Source organism: Camellia sinensis, chromosome 1 (assembly GCF_055761805.1).
Source record: "Camellia sinensis isolate YWXY chromosome 1, ASM5576180v1, whole genome shotgun sequence".
NCBI classification, from domain to species: Eukaryota; Viridiplantae; Streptophyta; class Magnoliopsida; order Ericales; family Theaceae; genus Camellia; species Camellia sinensis.
In genome coordinates this window covers 207677533-207697592 of record NC_138961.1, presented here as the reverse complement: position 1 = coordinate 207697592, position 20060 = coordinate 207677533, and the positions used below count along the sequence as shown (strand labels likewise).

The 20060-nt window shown below is 36.1% G+C and overlaps 1 protein-coding gene and 1 pseudogene across 3 annotated transcripts; one reads left to right on the top strand and one right to left on the bottom strand.

Annotated features, from left to right (window-relative positions):
- Positions 1-2470: 2470 nt before the first annotated feature.
- LOC114277177 (glycine-rich domain-containing protein 1-like) lies at positions 2471-16766 on the bottom strand. 2 transcript variants are annotated; one of them, XM_082893752.1, is made up of 9 exons: positions 16449-16766; positions 15809-15979; positions 7482-7599; positions 7139-7381; positions 6197-6652; positions 4721-5259; positions 4016-4214; positions 3486-3638; positions 2471-3407 (listed from the first exon to the last, which is right to left on the bottom strand). In XM_082893752.1, exons 2-9 carry the CDS (start codon positions 15964-15966, stop codon positions 2811-2813), a joined length of 2463 nt encoding a protein of 820 aa, XP_082749878.1. In that variant the 5' UTR covers positions 15967-15979; positions 16449-16766; the 3' UTR covers positions 2471-2810. The 2 variants fall into 2 exon arrangements, with proteins under 2 accessions (XP_082749878.1, XP_028074842.2); XM_028219041.2 differs by having other exon boundaries at positions 15809-15982; positions 16449-16760.
- LOC145790850 (putative galacturonosyltransferase-like 7 pseudogene) lies at positions 12417-13417 on the top strand (annotated as a pseudogene). The gene has a single exon (XR_014330110.1). The product of XR_014330110.1 is annotated as a putative galacturonosyltransferase-like 7 pseudogene (transcript).
- Positions 16767-20060: the final 3294 nt, after the last annotated feature.

The following is a 20060-nucleotide window of genomic DNA, read 5'->3' as shown; positions in this document are numbered from 1 at the left end:
CATTTTTTATTTATGTTTACAAAAATTTTATAAATTGACTTTTGTTTATTTTTAGAAAAACATAAATTATAAACGCGTTTGGTTTGAACAAAATGTTTAAAAAAATTTAAAAACACAAACTAAAAAATATGTTTGTTCAGCCCTAAAATATTTATATTTATTTTTATTATTTATGACAATGGGATCACACACATTATAATTGAAAAAAAATTAATTAAAAAAAATAATTGAAAAAAATTATTTGAAAAAAAAACTAATTAAAAAAATTATTTGAAAAAATAATTAATTGAAAAAAAAATTATTTGAAAAAAAAAAATTGAAAACTAAAAACGTAAACTCATTTTTTGAGTTTACGTTTTTTCCTCAAAATTATAAATTGAGACAACCATTTAAGTTTTTATGATGATTTTTAAAATTTTTGTAAATATAAACTGAAAACGGAATGATTACCAAACAGACCCTATATTTTGTTCTCACATTGTATTTTAACAGACAATTTTAATGTTCTAAATGTATAAGGCTAATTAATTTTATTCCTAATCAAATCTCAGTATTCTTTTATATTGTGTTTGGTTGAGAGATTTAGGAATGAATTTGAAAAGGGAAACGAAAAATGGAAAAGGGAACATGGAGGTGAAATGTGAAAAATATATATATACATTTCACATAATTTTTCACATATTTTCTCTTTTTTTTGTCAAATGTCTTTCTAAATCCATCAACCAAATACCGAATTGATGAAAAATGAAACTAACATAATACAAAAGTTGTTTTCCCTTTTCATTCTCAACATTTTTCATTGTTTTTCACTTAATTTTTCAAACATGATTTTCTTTTCTTTCTTTTTTTTTATGGAAAATGTCTCGTAGCTCAAATTTTGTGGCTCAAAAGTGGCTCAAATGGCCAAAACGACGTCGTTTTGGCCATTTTTATGTTATCGTTTCTCAACCAATTCCGGTTGGTGACTCGAAATAAGGAAAGACGTGAATGACCCGACACCAAAACGATATCGTATTGATTTTTTTTTTTATCTCTTTTTTTTTTCGCGTTTGAACATCATAGTAGTATGTTTCTTTCACCATTTTTCCACGAGAGAGAATAAGATCAAAGTGAAGATGATGCAGAAAGAGAGGCAAAAGGTGGGTTATGTGTGGAGAGAGAGAAAGAGAGAGAGAGGAGGGGGGGCACACCCACGAGAGTGAGTTGCGTTTTCAGTTCTTAACTCATCACCATCATCATCATCATCATCATCATCATCATCATCAACAATTTTTTTTTTTGCTCCCTTCATATTCAAATTTTGAAATCAAAATTTGCAACATCTTCATCAACATCATCACCAGCATCATCATCATCAACAATTTTTTTTTTTTTTTTTTCTCCCTTCATATTCAGATTTTGAAATCAGAGTTTGCAACAACATCTTCATCAACATTATCACCAACATCATCATCATCAACAAATTTTTTTTTTTTTTTTTTCCTTCATCTTCAGATTTTGAAATCAACATCTTCAGATCCAGATCAACATCATCATCATCATCATCATCATCTTCAACATCATCATCATCTCCAGATCTTCATAATTTTCATCATCATCATCAACAAAAAAAAAAAAATTTTCCCTTCATCCTCAGATCCAGATCTACTGGAAAGGGAAAAAAAAAAAAGTAGAGAAATTTCGCCTCTCTTCTCTTCTCTCTCTCTCTCTTCCCTCTGTATTTGAAAGCAAGAGGAAGAAAAGAAATAAACAAATAAATAAATACCCAAAACGAGATCGTTTTGGATATTCAGGCCAATTTCGAGCCAACAATTTCGAGCAACAAAGTATTATTGTTTCTCAACAAATAGTTGAATCCAAACGGGTTGTTGATGTTTATGAATAAGATTATTTTTGTTTTGGTTTGTGATTATTATATTCCATAGAATTGTTGAACGAAAGGGACACCAAACGCAGTGATGTTGTCGGTTTCTTTTCCTTCAACCCCAACAAATCTATGGACAGAAAACCAACAACAAAACCAATTATACAAAATAATCCAATTACATATCAGATAGGAATGCTGGCCATAAAAGATGCAGTTTCATTCAAATTGCTCTACTTGTATATAATATAATTGATTATGTATCCGTAAATTTATTAGTTCTAACACACCTATACAAACAACCTTTCCTACCAAATACGGTCGCTTTTCCTAGGTCACTTGTCTCTATAAATAATCACAAGAAAAAGAAATAAAAAAAAAAAAGTTTAAAAAAGTAAAAATATATTAAGCGTAATGCTGTGTTTGGTTGTGCTTGGTTGAGAGATTTGGGGAGAGATTTGAAAAGAACAGAGAAAATGTGTGTGAAACTAGGTAAAATATAGGTATGTTTCATTCAAATTTTACCTTCCTTTTCCATTTCCCTTTCCGAATCTCTCCTCAAATCTCTCAACCAAACACAACATAAATGATTCACAAGGAGGATCATCACCATCCAATATAGATATTCTCCAGTAACATTGATATTAACAAACTCTATTACACAGTACCATGAACAGAAACCAGACAACTTGAGAAATGGACATGAAAATGGCCATATTAAAGAAAAACACAAACTCCATGCAAGGTGGGTATTATAATTAGACACTTGAAATCCACACACAAAAGTTCTCATAAACTCAAAATATTTGTCAAGACAGGCTGAAACTTATTTATTGGGAGCTGAAACCATCATGCAAACACAATATACTATACCATTGTTTTCATTTGCTTGGATTGTTGCTTACTTTGGTTGTTCAACAACAGAGGGATTGGCAGTGCTGTTTCCCTATGCTTTACTCTTCGCCGTACCTCCACATCCACCTCCACAACCACCACCACCACCACCACATCCACCTCCACCTCCACCTCCACAACCACCACCACAACCACCGCAGCCTCCACTCTTCACCATATTTCCACATCCACCTCCGCAACCACCACCACACCCACCACCACAACCACCACTCTTCACCATACCTCCACAACCACTACCACACCCACCGCAGCCACCACTCTTCACCATACCACCACAACCACTACCACACCCACCGCAGCCACCACTCTTCACCCTACTTCCACATCCACTTCCACAACCACCACCGCAACCGCCACTCTTTACTGTATTTCCAATCCCACTATAAGCCATGCCATTTTCTGGTGTCACCGCATTACTGTTAATGGTTTCTACGTTCAATGCCATTTCCATCTCAGTGGTCAAGTTAGCCCCTTTGTCTTCCTCGTGGCACACATCGACTTCTTTATGATCCGTCTCCGTTAAATTTTCTCCACCGTCAGTTAGGCTGTCATATCCCTCCTTTCTCAAAATATCAGAAAGGATAAAAGTCAATGTGATCCCGAGCAACACCAGCCATTCTTCTTTCACCTGTTCATTAACAAGGAAAGAAAAGTAAGCACAGTGAAGAAGCCTTTGTTAAAATTTACATGAATAATTGAAATGTACCTTGAAAAATCCAGATTTCAAGTTGAGCAATGCAACCGCTCTTCCATATGGGTCTTCTGCGGAGAATTCAACTAATGTCACAAAGTCATGTTCACTTCTATGCTCCTCACAGTGCTGTTCGTATTCCAGCTTCCTACCTGGGAATAGTTTTACCTGCATCAAGAACTCATACAAATCATGCCTGTTTGGCAGTTGGACATTCTATATATATTGGAAAAGAAATGTGAACAAAAAGTTCAGTATCTATTTAAAATATATATATATATATATATTTACGATAAAAGTGGAAGTTTTAGGCTTTGGAGTATCTAAATTATAAATAGTGTTTCCCAATGCATTTGACACAAAAAAAATAAAATAAAATAAATCTCCCCCTTTGGTTAGCAGCAATTGTGAAATTCTGAAAACATTACTGTATTCTTTTTCTTAAAGAAAGATTGTCAAAAACTATGATAGCAAAGCAACAAATGGTTGGATTACCAGATTTAATTTGAATCGACAAAGAATCATATGGAATGGAGATAGCTTACCATCCGATGGCCAGTGAGCTCAAAAAGGTGGCCGTCTTTATTGGATATTTTCTGAAGCTGAAGGGACCATTGCGAATCTATCAAAGACCACTCTGTCCCTTCAAATTTGGCAAGAGTATGTGCTTCACCAGATTCTGTAATTCCAATAACCTCTTTCCTCAAAATAGAGTCGTTTCTCCCCTTTTCCTTACTAAAATCTCTGTCCAGCAACCAGAAAAACTTGGGATTTCAGTAGTAGATTTAACGAGCAACTAACAGTGAGTCCTCTATACACTATGTAAGAATACAAATTCAAGCCATAAGAGAACAGCCAACTTCCTCAGTCTAGGAAAGATATATCTTTAAAGGTCAATTTCATGTTATTTAATAAACATATTAGTTGGTGGAACTTAAAAAACTGTGGTTCACAATATGTTTAAAACTCGTTCTCTTCTACAATTATAATATAGCAAATCCAGTGATACAAGGGCCATCTTTGTATATTAGAGTGGTATAATTAGAGAAACATTAACTTTGAACAATATTGATACCCTAAAATGGACAAGATACTTGGTAACAAGTCCATCCAATCAACATCATTGTTATAAGAAAATGATTTTTGTTATTTATTAATCAGACGATTCCTACTAATAAAAATCAGTTTAAACAATCCAAGCCAAATGCAACCTAACTCATTCGTTAGCTAGAAATGGACAACAGGAATACCTCATCTGGAGGCTGATGACCTCATTGCCAGTTTCATCGATAACATGTGTCCAACTCTTAGTAAATTGAACCCTTCCGGGAAGTGGGAAAAAACAAGAACTCTTTGAGAATGGCCGAGAGTGAACCATGTGAAGCACATGTGGCGCTGCAGTTGGAATGGTAAATGAGAGGCCAACCCGTAAACCAATTGGCTTTGAGCTCACTGTTCCAGAACTGGACACCAACTCCAACCACTTGTCCACAGAGAGATTGGAAACGGGGGTCAGGAAATCCTCCAGAGAGATGGAAGAGGAACCCAAAGTTTTGGCTGGCCTTGAAATTTTTAAGTTGGAAGGTGAGTGGGAGACAAGTTCAAATCGCAGATTTCCAGTAGGCTGACAATGGAAAGAAGCGACCTGTTTCTCCCCAGACTCGGACAAAATAGTGAGTCTCCTATTGGCACTGAAGATTGTATCAGGCTGTGTCTTACTAAATACGACAGAGACGCTTCCCTTGTGTCCCTTTGGTAAGTTTCTGACACCAACAAATTCCAACATGACCTGGAAAAATTAATGTGAAAATAGACTCACAAAGTTAAAATCTGTGTGAATGATCTTGAGACTCAGGCTACAATAACCCGATTCAATAATTAACAGAGCAAAATATTGAACTATAAGCTATCCTTCCAAGTACCTCAATGGAATTTGTTATATAAAATCTAACAAAATACTTAGTTTCAAAAGATTCATGAAGGATTAGTGATATTGCTACTGCCAAATCAGAAAAGAAAATTGATAAGGGAAAAGAAAGTGGTTTGTCTCCAGCAAGCACAATTCAACTATGGTCAAGTGACTGATCAAAGCCGATCGCACAGACCTAAACTACAGTTGAGACTCAACATCTGATTTAACCCAATTAAACACACCTATGTGTAGTTAATCAGGTTAATATTTTAGCCACGTGGTTCAATGGATAAAAATCTAAAAAACAAAAAAGAAAAAAGAAACTGAATGGTCACATTTACATCTGAGCAAGTTAATTTTTTGAATGTAGCCCATGGATTTAAATGAACTAATATGTGGGTCACGATCTTCTATGAGTGAAATATGCCTGGGGTTCATGGTCTAGTTGAACATACTTGACTACGGGCAGGTGTGTCTTAGTAATTGTTTACCGGAAAAGCTATATGTTATTTGTCATCATAATATGTGAAATGAATGGTGCAAGACAGCAAAGTCTAAAGATGCCTTGTAAAAGAATACTAATGCCACTAGCCAGAGTGATTTTAGTAATGATGCTGGAATGTCGACCCATTATGTTATGGTAAAAAAGTGCATATTAAGCATCAGCACCTAGCTCGAATTCCAAAACCAACTATTTCTTTGAAATGAAAAAAAAAAAAATTAAGAAATAAAAAAATCGTGTAAATACCACCCAAAAAAAAAAAAAAGAAAAGAAAAAAGAGTAATGAAGGGTATAGAAAGGTTTTGAAATTACCTCTATAACTTTCACCTCAGGAAGATGTACAGTTTTCTGATGCTCATTGGATGCGATTACCTGCTTGGTCACAATTTTAGAGGCACAGGGAGTGGCCATGATAGGAGATGGAGCGGCACCTCTGTACATTGCCCCTGCCCTCCAATATCTCGAACCAAATGTGTCCTCCCACTGCTTGGTAGTTTCAGAAAATCCAGAATCCAGCTTCTTTCCTTTTGATCTGTCTGAATCTGTGTCATCATGCTCTAAAACCTTGCCAAGTATTTTCACCAGGTCTTTGCAGTAAGAAGCAGGTTGCAACTGATGTGAGTGCCAGATAAGGTCAACATCATAAGTTGGAACACAGAAGCGTTTTAAGGATCTCTCCCTGTTTCTCTTGATTAGATGCAGAAATCCTTTGTATCTAGCCACAGCTGCTTCAAGAAAGAGATCATTGTCCATATGGGGTCTAGAAACCTGTTCCAAATAGAAATATGAAGCATAATCAAACAAAATCAATAAATATCATGAAAATGAAGTACTTTTTATGATCTGGATCCAAAAGTAAGAAAAAGATTATATGCATGGAGTGGCTACTTGGAAAAATATAATAGTTAAATTGCATTTAGGGTTGTGGAGATTTGTTTAGTTGCACAGAGAAGAAAAAAAAAGAAAAAAAAAAGAAGGATTAGTTGCGAAAACGGAAATCAGCAGACAGCTCCATGAAAATATCAGAATTATGTCATCTACAAACCATATCCAATGGAACACTCATTAATAACAGAACATGACCTAGGGGACGCCCCGATGAAGAGACTCAAGTTCAAGTCTCCTTACCTACCCATCACAAAAATAGAGAGAATATAACTTGAAACTGAATTACGTGATTTTAGAATACAAAGTTTCTGATGTCCTACCTTGTGATAAAAAAAGGAAAAGGAGCATGACTGCTTTGTTCGTTACCTGATAAAAGAATGGCACCTGCCTTTTGACAGCTAAAAGCAGATCGTATTGGGAGTACTTTCCAGCTCCAGAAACCTTCTCAAAGGAAACACTAGTCGAGCCAAAATCATAGGGCACACTCGGGTATAGTTTGTTCCAAATCTGTTCAGTTTCCCTTTTTGAAGTCCCTTGAATAGAAGAAACAACATTATGGTTGTCAAGAATCCTTCCATAAAATACCTCACAGTCAGATTTGTACCTAACCTGAAAAATTAAACTCAGAAACACATCTAATCAATCTCCGCACAAACATGTATATATGAATAAAAATCGAAACTATCTATATTACAGTTCAGAACCCTACTGGATTTAGCCTGTGGCAGTGCCAAACCCATTCACAATCAAGAGGAACAACCAAAGGTCCTTCTGTCATTTGGGCCTCAGAATATTTGACAAGCAAAGGAAGCCAACAAGCATTGTACCTGAAATTGAGGTTGTCAAAAATTTTACTCAATACACAAGGTGAAAAAATGTCCATTTTTGAAAGGTATATGAAACGAGCATTAGTATAGTATACCTTCCTCATTAGTCAGATCACATATCAAGCTGGCATAAAAGCATGCACTAGCTTCACAAAAGTCTGAATAAACAGAAATATAAAAACGAACTTCTGTTCCTTCTCTTTCAGGCAGTAATAGTACTTCAATCTAGTGCTATGTATGCTATTTATGAGAGTTCTACAATTCATATGACAAAACCACATGACTCTACAATTCATATGACAAAACCACATGACTTCTTATCCAAACACATGATCAATGCTAAGATTATGATAATAACCATTCATTATCTGCGCTATCTATAAAATACTTGAAAACTACAATTCCAAAAGCAAACAGTTGTATTTAATCAATCTAAACGCAGGGACAGTGTCCTCAACGGATAGCACCAAAATAAATGGAAAAACTATTCGCACTCTGGTTAGGAGGGTTATAATTGCACTCCTGGTTTACCATATACGGAATGAATGTAACTGTTAAAATCCACCTACTCTCCACCTACTTCACCCACTTAAACCTACTCCACTAAACCTAACCCACTACACCACTACCACCTCACCTACTCCACTAAACCTAACCCACTACACCACTACCACCTCCACTTCACCTACTCCTTACCTACTACACACTCACCCTCTTCTATATATAGGAATCATGAATCATTGTAATTTATATAACATTACATCAAGCAATAATAATACATACAATTTATTCTCTCTCTTTCTCTATACATTATTTTTTACATGGTATCAGAGCGATAAGATTTAAGCCTGTATTTCTTTCTCACCGGTGGGCAGCCGGCCGACACCTTTGCCTTTGCTGCCCGCTGGAATTTTCTACACATACCTTCCACTCTCCACAGCCGTAACTCTGCAAGAAGAGAAACTTCGCTCCATCATTTTCTTCCACGAATCTTCTTCGTGGCTTTCGAGCTCGTCTCTCACTATCTCGTGCAATCGATCTTTGCACTTCATCGCCACATGTGAGCAACCGTGGCCGTCGTAAACGCCGAAAAAGTGCAAATCCGCCGGATTCTGACTACTCCGGCGGCAAAGCAAGGGGTGAATGGCCACAGCGTCTTCCATATCTCTCCTCCTTCCACGCACAGAAGTCATGCCTAACTTAGGGCATTTCTGAGCCACCTCAGGCTCGTTTGTCACATTTGAAGTCGGAGATGCACACTGTTTCGCAGACGTCGTCTCTGATTCACCGTTCTCCACCAAACGACCTTCACTAATCACGCAATTCTCAACTGCTTTTCCGCACTCAGACAGCTTCGAATCTGCCACCAAAACATCCAATTTCTGACGTTTTCTACCGTGCTCTTCCAGATTCTTCTCAGCTTGGTGATAGATTTTTCATAATGGTTGCTACCGCCGCTACTTCTGCATTTTTTCCAGTTGCATCTCCTCCACCCGATTCTGGTGCCAAGACATCCAGCAAGCTTGGAGGACCTCCAGCAAATGTGGATGCACGAGGGATTAAATCAAAATCTGCTGCCACTGGGGGTTTGCAGGTTAAGGCCAATGCACAAGCCCCTTCCAAGGTAAACGGTACCAAAGTTGGTGTAATGGAAGGGCTCAAGAGTGAGGATGATTCGCCATCACTTCACCAAAGGACTTTTATCAACCAACTGTTCACCCACGTTGGGCAGTGTTACAGCTGCAAATTTGTCTTCTTATCACGTGAGGTGATGATGAGATTTGTGAATTATTTGAAGTGGTTTGAGCTGGAATGCATATCTTCAGAAAAGGAATGTGCCGGTAAACCTAAGATAAACTATGTTAATATGTTACAGTGTGTCTCTCTCTCTCTTTACTTTTTCCACCACCCACAACACATTATCATCGCCATTCCCTAACCCACATGGACTTGTTCCCATCGTTTCATACAACTCATCATTCATCCCACTAGAATATATAGAATATATATATATATTTAAAAAAAAAAAAAAATACAAATTTGCACACCAAACCTTCCCTTATTTTATTCATGTTGGGGCTCACCCCGATCACCATTTTACACCAAAAAAAAAAAAAAAAAAAAAAACAACAACAACCACAAGATTTGTTTTCTTTTCTGCAGACGGCCACCCACCGATCTCACTTTTTCGCCTATTCCGCCGGTCTTTTCTTCTTGCCTCCGTCCTGGGCGGCCCTTGACGGTGTTGCCTCCGTGTTTCCCACTCCACTGGGCACGATCACTCCACCCTGCTCCTCCACTGCAGCATATGGCGGACCTCCAAAACGGAACATCACGGTGGCCTTCCGCTTCAGCTCCTTGTTTTCCGCCTTTAGCACACTTATCTCTGCTCGCGCATCCTTATACATGCGTTGGAGCAGAGCAAGCTGGGAGTTTAACTGCTGCACCTCATTTGCCCTACTCTGCAGCCGGTTCGACAAGTTTGTAACCGCAGTCATGGTTTCCACACATGACTTCAAGGTATACTGATTGGCCTCCACATCTGACTGCACTGCCATTCTTTGCTCCACCGACCGCATCGGAAAGTTCAACGGAGCAAACTCCGGGGCGTTTGGTTGAGGTTCACAGGCCACCGCACCAGTTATCTCTCTTGTTGACTCGTTGAGGTCGGGAAAGAGAGTGAGCAGACCACGGGAAGAAGAGGCTATGTTCTGGGTAGCTGAACGGGAAGAAGAAGCCATGTTTTTGGGTTGCTCAGTGTTTCAGAGAAGGGTTGGTTACAGAATGTTACAGAGAACGAAGAGGTTTCAACTGGTTTGTTATGCTTCCAAGCCTCAGACTTCGCTTTGGTTTATAAAGACAGAGACGACGAGGCCGACACGCGCTCTGTCAATCACGTGCATCGCCGCGTGTCAGGCGCCCCTTTTGATGGCTCGACGCTTTCTGTCGGGCACGTCTTTTGATGAAGTGGGCGCGTCTTTTGATGGCACGCCTTTTGATGGCACGCCTTTTTATGGATTGGGCACACCTTTTGAGGGTGCGACTTTTTAAGGGTCCGACAAGACTCTGTAAACTGTCCCGACATTGATTCCGGTTAGCTCCTTCATGGGTCCGACAAGACTCTGTAAACTGTCCCGACATTGATTCCGGTTAGCTCCTTTATGGGTCCGACAAGACTCTGTAAACTGTCCCGACATTGATTCCGGTTAGCTCCTTTATGGGTCCGACAAGACTCTGTAAACTGTCCCGACATTGATTCCGGTTAGTTTCTACAAGGGTCCAGCAAGACTCCGTAAACTGTCACAACAACTGTCACAGCATTATCTGCTACAACGGTCCGACATGACCCCATAAACTGTCTTCTACATCGGTCTGACACCCCCATACAGTGTCCTCTACAACGTTATGACATCACCATCCAGTGTCTTCACCAATGGTCTGACACGACCATACAGTGTCACCTATCTTCTTTTATTTTTATGTATTTTCTTATTTTGTTACTCTCTCCAAACTCAAGTTGGTTAGTTCCTATCCCCCTTGAGTTTGCGGGGGGCTGTTAAAATCCACCTACTCTCCACCTACTTCACCCACTTAAACCTACTCCACTAAACCTAACCCACTACACCACTACCACCTCACCTACTCCACTAAACCTAACCCACTACACCACTACCACCTCCACTTCACCTACTCCTTACCTACTACACACTCACCCTCTTCTATATATAGGAATCATGAATCATTGTAATTTATATAACATTACATCAAGCAATAATAATACATACAATTTATTCTCTCTCTTTCTCTATACATTATTTTTTACAGTAACAAAAGAATATTGAGTGATTACAAAGAGTAGATTTTCAATTGAGTTTTGAAATTTCATGAGACATTCGAGGTAGATTTTCAGGAGTCAAAGATGTCACAAATTCTCCAATAGCATGAGAAATTTGTGAGCACCGGAACTTACTGTAACTTCTAGTTAGACGGAAGACCTTGGGTCGAATATAACCAGGATTTTTGGTAACTTTAGTCTTGCATGTATGATATTGTTAGGAACTTATTGCTTTGGCAAACTGTTGCGCTTGTGTTTTTGCTTGTAGTAGGAGGTATGCCTCTGTGTTGTGTTAGCCTCTGATTTGGGCTTCATCGATTGTATCTTTTTGTTTTTTACAGGGAAATTTAGCCAAAACTCCTCCATTGGACCCTTGTATGTTGAAAAGGGTAGCTCAATTTATTTTACTTTATAAACTCTCTAAGGAGGATACACATAATTGAATAAGGACAAAATATTTTTTTTTTTTCTTGGACAATATTACCACATGTTACTGTCAAACAAAATAATATGTTATTGTTTACATCAATTTCGACGGTAATAAATTTTTATTTTTTTTCTAAGAATTTCATAGCCAATCTGGATTTTATTTGATAGATCTTGATAAAAGGATTCTAAAAATACTAACTTTATTAAAAAATGACATTAATATAAAAAATTATATGAGTAATGTTAGGAATCCCAAATGTTTTACCAATATTCTTACCAAATGTTTTACATGGGTGTGAGACTTACATAGAACCTACATGGTGTATGTTAAAATTTACCATCACCTACCACCAATTTACCATCACCTACCACCACCTACTCCTCACCTACTCCTCACCTACTACACTCACCCTCTCCTATATAATGAGCCATCCACCATTTGTAATATACAACTATCAATACATCAATCAATAATATACATCAATTTTAACATGGTATCAGAGCGGGTTTAGAACCTAGTATTTTCGCTTCACCGGCGGGCGGCAACCCACCCGCCGGACCTCAACCTATTCCGCTGTCATCTCTATCAACCTATTACGCAAGGAATTACTTAGCCGATCTACTCGAGACCTGTGTTCGCAGAGTTATATACTGACTCTGATCTCGTAGTCGTCAACGATATCTGAAAGCTCTGGAGTACAAGCTTGGGAGGTAAGACCATCGGAGCTCCGGAGTACTGTCACGCCAACTTCAGCAAGTATTACGGCGAGTTTTTGGTCTGACAATCAGTTTTCCGGCACATTCGCCGGCCAGAGCCCTTGCTACTTCAACACCGGAGTGATGGTGATGGATCTGGAGAAGTGGAGGCGGTTCGGGTACACGAAGCGGATCGAGAGGTGGATGCAGATCCAGAAGAGTGGTCGGATCTACGAGCTCGGCTCGCTCCCGCCGTTCCTGCTGGTCTTCGCTGGACACGTGGCGGCCATCGAGCACCGGTGGAATCAACACGGCTTGGGCGGAGATAACTTGAGAGGTAGTTGTCGTGACCTACACGCCGGTCCGGTGAGCCTCCTTCACTGGAGCGGGAGTGGCAAGCCGTGGCTCAGGCTCGACTCCAAACAATCGTGCCTATTGGTCCTCTTTACTCTCTTCCGATTTCTCCCAATTCCCCCTCACTCTCTCTCTCTCTCGGGTTAGGGAGGGAGAGGGCCATACACACCCATTTTCAGAGACATCCATCCACACCACACCACAGACTCATTATTACGCATCCCACTATCCCTTTTATTTATTTTATTTTATCTTTCTTCTTTCATACAAAAAAAAAAAAAAAAAAAAAAAAAAAAAAAAAGCACCGCCCATGACAGCAATCATGCTGTCCTTATCTCCTTTCACTTTCTTTATTTATTTGTTTTTTTAACAGCACCTTTTGCCCACACCATTTCACACTTTTCTTTTATTTTTCTATATTACCATCATGCACCCTACAATCAACACCATGTGCTGGTTCCACCCACTTTCCTTTTTTTATTATTATTATTATTATTATTATTATTATTATTATTAAAACAAAAAAAAAACAATAAAAAAAAAAACAAAAAAAACAATAAAAAAAATACCAAACCCCATTGCACCCATTTTACAAATTTGCCCAACCAACCATTTTTTATTCATCTCAGGGATCAACCCTGATTACACTTTTACACAAAAAAAAAAAAAAAAAAAAAAAAAAAAAAAAAAAACAACAACAACAACAACAACAACAAACAAATACATCCACAGGCGGGATTTGTTTTTCTTATCTACTCTGCCGCCGGTCTCTTCTTCTTGCCTCCGTCCTGGGCGGCCCTTGACGGTGCTGCCTCCGTGTTTCCTACGCCGCCGAGCACGTTCACTCCTCCATACTCCTCCACTGCAGCATATGGAGGACCTCCGAATCGGAACATCACGGTGGCCTTCCGCTTCAGCTCCTTGTTTTCTGCCTTTAGCACACTTATCTCTGCTCGCGCATCCTTATACATGCGTTGGAGCAGAGCCAGCTGGGAGTTTAACTGTTGCACCTCATTTGTCCTGCTCTGCAGCCGGTGCGACAAATTTGTGACCGCAGTCATGGTTTCCACGCATGACTTCAGAGTATACTGATTGGCCTCAATATCAGTTTGCACCGCCATTTTTTGCTCCACCGACCGCATCGGAAAGTTTAACGGAGCAAACACAGAGGTGTTTGGTTGAGGTTCACTGGCCACCGCACCAGTTATTTCTCTTGTGGACTCGTTAAGGTCTGGAAAGAGAGTGAGCAGACCACGGGAAGATGAAGCCATTTTCTGGACAACAGAGTGTTACAGAGTGTCTCTTTCAGGAATCTCTCTCAGAAAACAGAGTGTTACCGAGTATCTCTCTCAGAAATCTCTCTCAGAAAACGAAGAGTTTTTCAGAGTTTTTCTAGCAGGTTTTTGTCTCTGCTTCCAAGTCTCAGCCTCCGCTTCGGTTTATAAAGACCATGACAAAGAGGCCGACACGCGTTCTGTCGATCACGTGCATCGCCGCGTGTCTGGCGCGCCTTTTGATGGCTCGTCTTTTGATGCAGTGGGCACGTCTTTTGATGGCACGCCTTTTTGACAGATTGGGCACACCTTTTGAGGGTGCCACTTTTCCAAGGGTCCGACAAGACTCTGTAAACTGTCCCGACATTGATTCCGGTTAGCTCCTTTATGGGTCCGACAAGACTCTGTAAACTGTCCCGACATTGATTCCGGTTAGTTTCTACAAGGGTCCAGCAAGACTCCGTAAATTGTCACAACAACTGTCACAACAGTGTCTGCTACAACGGTCCGACATGACCCCATAAACTGTCTTCTACATCGGTCTGACACCGCCATCCAGTGTCCTCTACACCGTTATGACACCACCATACAGTGTCCTCTACATGGTTATGACACCCCCATACAGTGTCCTCTACAACGTTATGACACCACCATCCAGTGTCTTCACCAATGGTCTGACACGACCATACAGTGTCTCTTATCCTCTTTTATTTTTATGTATTTTCTTGTTTTGTTACTCTCTCCAAACTCAAGTTGGTTAGTTTCTATCCTCCTTGAGTTTGCGGGGGCCTGTTAAAATTTACCATCACCTACCACCAATTTACCATCACCTACCACCACCTACTCCTCACCTACTCCTCACCTACTACACTCACCCTCTCCTATATAATGAGCCACCCACCATTTGTAATATACAACTATCAATACATCAATCAATAATATACATCAATTTTAACAGTGTAGGTCCTACATCCATGTGAGACATTCAGTAGAAATGTTGATAAAACATTTGGGGTCCTAACATTTCTCGGTTCTTAATGCATTAAAGTTTTATTAAAGGGGATTTTGACTAAAATCCCCCCTTTTTTTATAAACTTACTGATTAAAAAAATTCCCAAAGAAGAACGGTGGTCGTTGTTCCTATATATATTTCTCTTTGCAACGGGGAAAAACATGAAAGAAAATGAAAAAAAATATAAAACATTATGTCAAATAAGAACTCAAAAAAATAAAACAAACACAGTAGGCCTGAATCTCAGCCTGTTGGGCTTAGCATGCTGCCCAATCCACTAGCCCACCTAGGTCAAACCCATTGGACAGAGCTTGAGCCTAATGTTTTTGGTCCCAGGCCACCTGAAAAAGCCCGAGCCTGGCCCGGTTTGATGTTGAGGAATTAATGGCATTTTGGTTGTGTTTTCGTTTCTATTTTCATTTTTTTTTAAAACATATAAAACTTGTTTAACTAACTATTTCTGAAAGTTGATTAACTAAAATTTTTCAAAAAACAATAAATGAAAATAATGTTGTATTCAAACTTTTCACTAACCACAAACTAAAAATATCAAACACTCCAAAATATCATACAAGTAACACTACTTAAAAAATGGACAAATTGAATTACCTATAGATGGCTCTTTCCAAATAAGGGCCTTCATAAAGCCAACGGTTCCGATCAACAGCTGCAAGAAATTTCAGCTGCTGTTTGGCTGCAGCAACAAGGTCTACGCTTGTTACAATCTTCTGTGCCTCAGCCCACTCTAATTTCTGCTCCATCTCCATCCCCTATTCTCACCTACTACAACACACCTTCTCTCAGCAAACTTATTATATTAAAAAAAATATTAAAAATTGACAAATACAAACAAATCACACCAATCAAACTCCACCACCAGCTATGTTGAATACAAAATTAGTTTTACCTATCAATCAAATTTCAGCAGCTATTTGTTCAGAATTCATAAAAACAAAACTTCTTTGGCAGCTTTGCCAATCAGTCTAAATTGAAACGGCCAAAATAACTAGAGAAATTGAAAAATAATTATATATATACATATACTTATCACAAATTCATCATCATCAAGCAAATTGTAATCATAGTGAATCAAACTCAATCAAACTTGAAATCGTGCGATTGAATATGAATACTAAAACGATTCAGACGCAAATTCTCGGCAAGGAAAGCTCGTAATTCGGTTCAAATTTACTGGTCAAAACCGCGATTATTGAATAAAAAAAGTAGAGTATAAAATAAGAATTAGTACCAGAAGAGAGTGAAATCTAAGGTTGCTGATACGCCGGGAAGAGACGACGATCGGAGAGATGCTCCGACGACGATTAGGGGAAATTGTTGGATGAATAGCAATTCAGTTCGTTGACATTTCAATTTCTTTCTCTTTTTGTTGGATGAATTGAATAGCAATTCAATTCGTTGACATTTCAAACTCTTTTCTCTTTCTCCTTTTCTTTCTCTTTCGGTGTAAGAGGATTTTCTTTGTGAATTCAAGTAATGAGATTCGGTCCTCAATTTGTAGTGTCCGTATGACGGAAGGAACGTACTAACTAACATTATTGTTATTTTTTGAAAAATGTTATAATAAATAAATGATTAAATACGTTACATAAGCTTGAATTTTAAATAATATTATATATATTAATTAATGTATTAATAGATAGTGTGATATTATTTATATAGTTTTAAATATTTATAATTTGTATAATAAATGTAGTCAATAATAATATTATAATACTAATTCATATATTAGTATATATACTAATTAATGTATGTAATACCATGATAAATTTTTTATTTTTATAAATTTTAAATATTTAATAATTTATTTAATAGAAAATCATGTATCTTTAATATTATTCTTATTTTTTACAACCAAAAAACAGAGTACAAGTTTTTAATCTGACCAAATTGCCCTTCTGGACTCTCGTAAATATCCAAGACGAGGTGCCATTTTCACCGTGCCCGTTCCTTTTTCGTCATCATCTTTTAATTTCTAGAATTTAAATTTTTTTTTAAAAACAAGTTATTTACTTTTCGTAATTTTTCATTTTTAGTGACTTTTTTAAATATTTAAATAATTTTTTTTATCTTTTAGATACCCTTAATATAAATACAATTAAAAAGTATAATATTTATAATATTTTTATAAAAAAACTCACTAAATACTATAAATACAAAAAATAAAAATAAAAATTCAGTATATTTTTATATTTTTGTATATTTATTAATTTCTTAAACTATTTTATTTTTTATGTAAATCTAAGTTTGGTGCATCTAAAAAGTAAAAGAAATTACTTAAAATATTAAAAAAATTGACTAAAAATAAAAAATACGAAAAATAAAAAACTTAATTTTTAAAACATTAAATTCAAAAAAATTAGAATTAAATTTTAAAAAAAAAAATTCTAGAGATCTCATGAAAATCCCCAAATATTTTACAAAACACTCACATGAATGTGACCTACGTGAGCGAAGACCTACATCCATATAGGTGTTTGATAAAAAAATTGATAATTTTCTTACCACCGAAGCATTGCTCTTTCATAGAATTGAATTTAATAAGTAAACAAAATTTAATGCAACATGTTATGAACTTTTTAGTTTACAATGTTACCCTTTTATGATATATTTATTTGGCATTAAAAATTTAATAACAATTTTTTTATTTAATTACTCATTTAATGATAAAAAATTAAAGTTATTAATTCATTAATTTTTTGTCATATAATAGATCAATAATTTGTCTTATTTTATTCCCTTGCCCTCTATTTGTTTTGAGAGGAAATACTTTTTACGATAAAAAAATTATAAAAAATGTTTTTTATGTTTGATTGTAATTTTAAAACAATATGCTAACAGCTGTATTAGTTGTGACATTGGTGTTGTGGCGATGATGGTGATGAGATGGTGGTGATAAGATGATAGTTTCCATATATATTAATGTTGATAAGATTTTATTTCAAAAATCACTTTCACATATTTAAAATATAAAATAAAAAAAAGAGCATTTATATGTTATTTTATTTTATATAAAAGAGTTTAAATTTATAATTTTCAAGTAGTGACTATAAGTAATATTTTAATGATTCTAGAAAAAATATTAGTGTAATTAATCCAAAAAAATAATTGAAAAAACAAAGCTCAATCTCTAATGAATGTTCGAAAAAAGAAATGCTTATGGTAGTTATTTTGACTACCTTCGAAAATTTCATAGACTTCGCATGGCTTGCCCTGTGATTTCCTTGCAGTGTTGCCTTTTGTTGAAGGTCTAACTTCATATTAGGAAAATTTTATTATACTACCTCTTTATTATATGTATTTTTAAATTATATCATTTTTTTTAGTTATGATCTTATTTTAATTATAACTTACGAGATCTTTAGTTATATCTCATGTGCTGTTTTGGTTATGATTTATTTTATTTTATTTTATTTTAATTATGACCTAAAAAATATAAAATTATGTCATTTTTTTCTTTAATTATAAACGGCATACGGTACACACTTTTTGAGAGGTGTGCACCACAATCTTTTCCCTTTAGATTATTTGCAAGAAAAAGCATAATAAATGATATAGACAATAGTGGCTTCTTTTTTTCCAACTACTAATCTTTATTTGAAATTGATAGGACGCAAGTCATTTTGTGAGGTTTCTTGACAAATAAACTTTCTATTATCTAGAAAGATACTCAAATTATATTTTTAAAATTATAAAATATAATTGTGATTGTTTCAACTTAAAATTAAAGTCGCATTATTGTGCATAAAAATTAAAGCATATATAAATGTATTATGTAATTCATCATACACTGAATAATTTTCAACCAGGCAATATATCTTTTTTTGTATAATTTTATATATTTTTTATGCCCACTTATTCTTTCTCTGAATAATTTTTAACCAGGTAATATATTTTTTTTTATGCCCACTTATTCTTTCTCATTGAACAATTGTGTTGGTCATTTTTAGATTCACCATGAAATGATTCATGCTACTATCAAAAATTAAATTGATTAAAATAACATAATTAGATCACGTTATCTATTAAGACTCTCTAAAAAAAATCAAAAATTAAATTGATCATAATAATTATTAGATCGCATTTATATATATATATATATATATATATTTCTTAAACAAACAAACAAACTTGAAAATGGCATAATACATCTGTGGAGTGTGGCCTGGAGTAAACACAAGATAAGGAGTTGTCTTTTTGTTGGAATTGAGGAGTGTACGAAAACGTGAATTAGATAGAGGGCTCTTTGTTTGTGATACAGTGTAGTACAAATTAGTGCAGATCCCCAAAAAAAAAAAAAAAGTGTAGTACAAATTAGTGCAGTACAAAGCCCCTTTTCCTGGTGGAAAAATGATTGACAAAACTAACCTCAGAGTTTTACGTCTTGTTTGTCATATATTAAAAAAAAAAAAAAAAAATTAAAGAGTTATTATCTTATTTAAGTCACATCACTTCAAATTCAATTTATATTCAATCTATTTTTCATAAAAAAATCAAAAAATACACTTATTTAAAACATCTCAAACCACCCCTTAATTAGGTAATTTAATTAAGTATTAAAAATTAAATATTAAATTTTTTAAATTGAAATCTGTTTGATAAAAATTTAAACACTGAATTAAAAATAAATTATTTAATATATATATAAGATTAAATTTAAAAATTATTATTTTAAATTATGTATTTTAATTTTTATATTATGATGGTAGTGGTGGTGATAATATGATAGTGTGGTGGTAGTAGTGATAGTGATAGTGGTAGTGGTGGCATAATGGTAGTAGCGGTAGCATTGATGGTGGCGGCATGTTGTTGTTGGTGGCGGCAGCATAATGATGGTGATAGT

Excerpts from the sequence above, each read along its gene's own strand:
- LOC114277177 (XM_082893752.1), bottom strand. The coding sequence starts at position 15,966 with ATGGAGATGGAGCAGAAATTAGAGTGGGCTGAGGCACAGAAGATTGTA. Across the intron at positions 7,600-15,808 it reads TTGGAAAGAGCCATCTATAG|GTACAATGCTTGTTGGCTTC; the intron begins GTAATTCAATTT and ends CCTCAATTTCAG. Across the intron at positions 4,215-4,720 it reads GTCATCAGCCTCCAGATGAG|AGATTTTAGTAAGGAAAAGG; the intron begins GTATTCCTGTTG and ends GTTGCTGGACAG.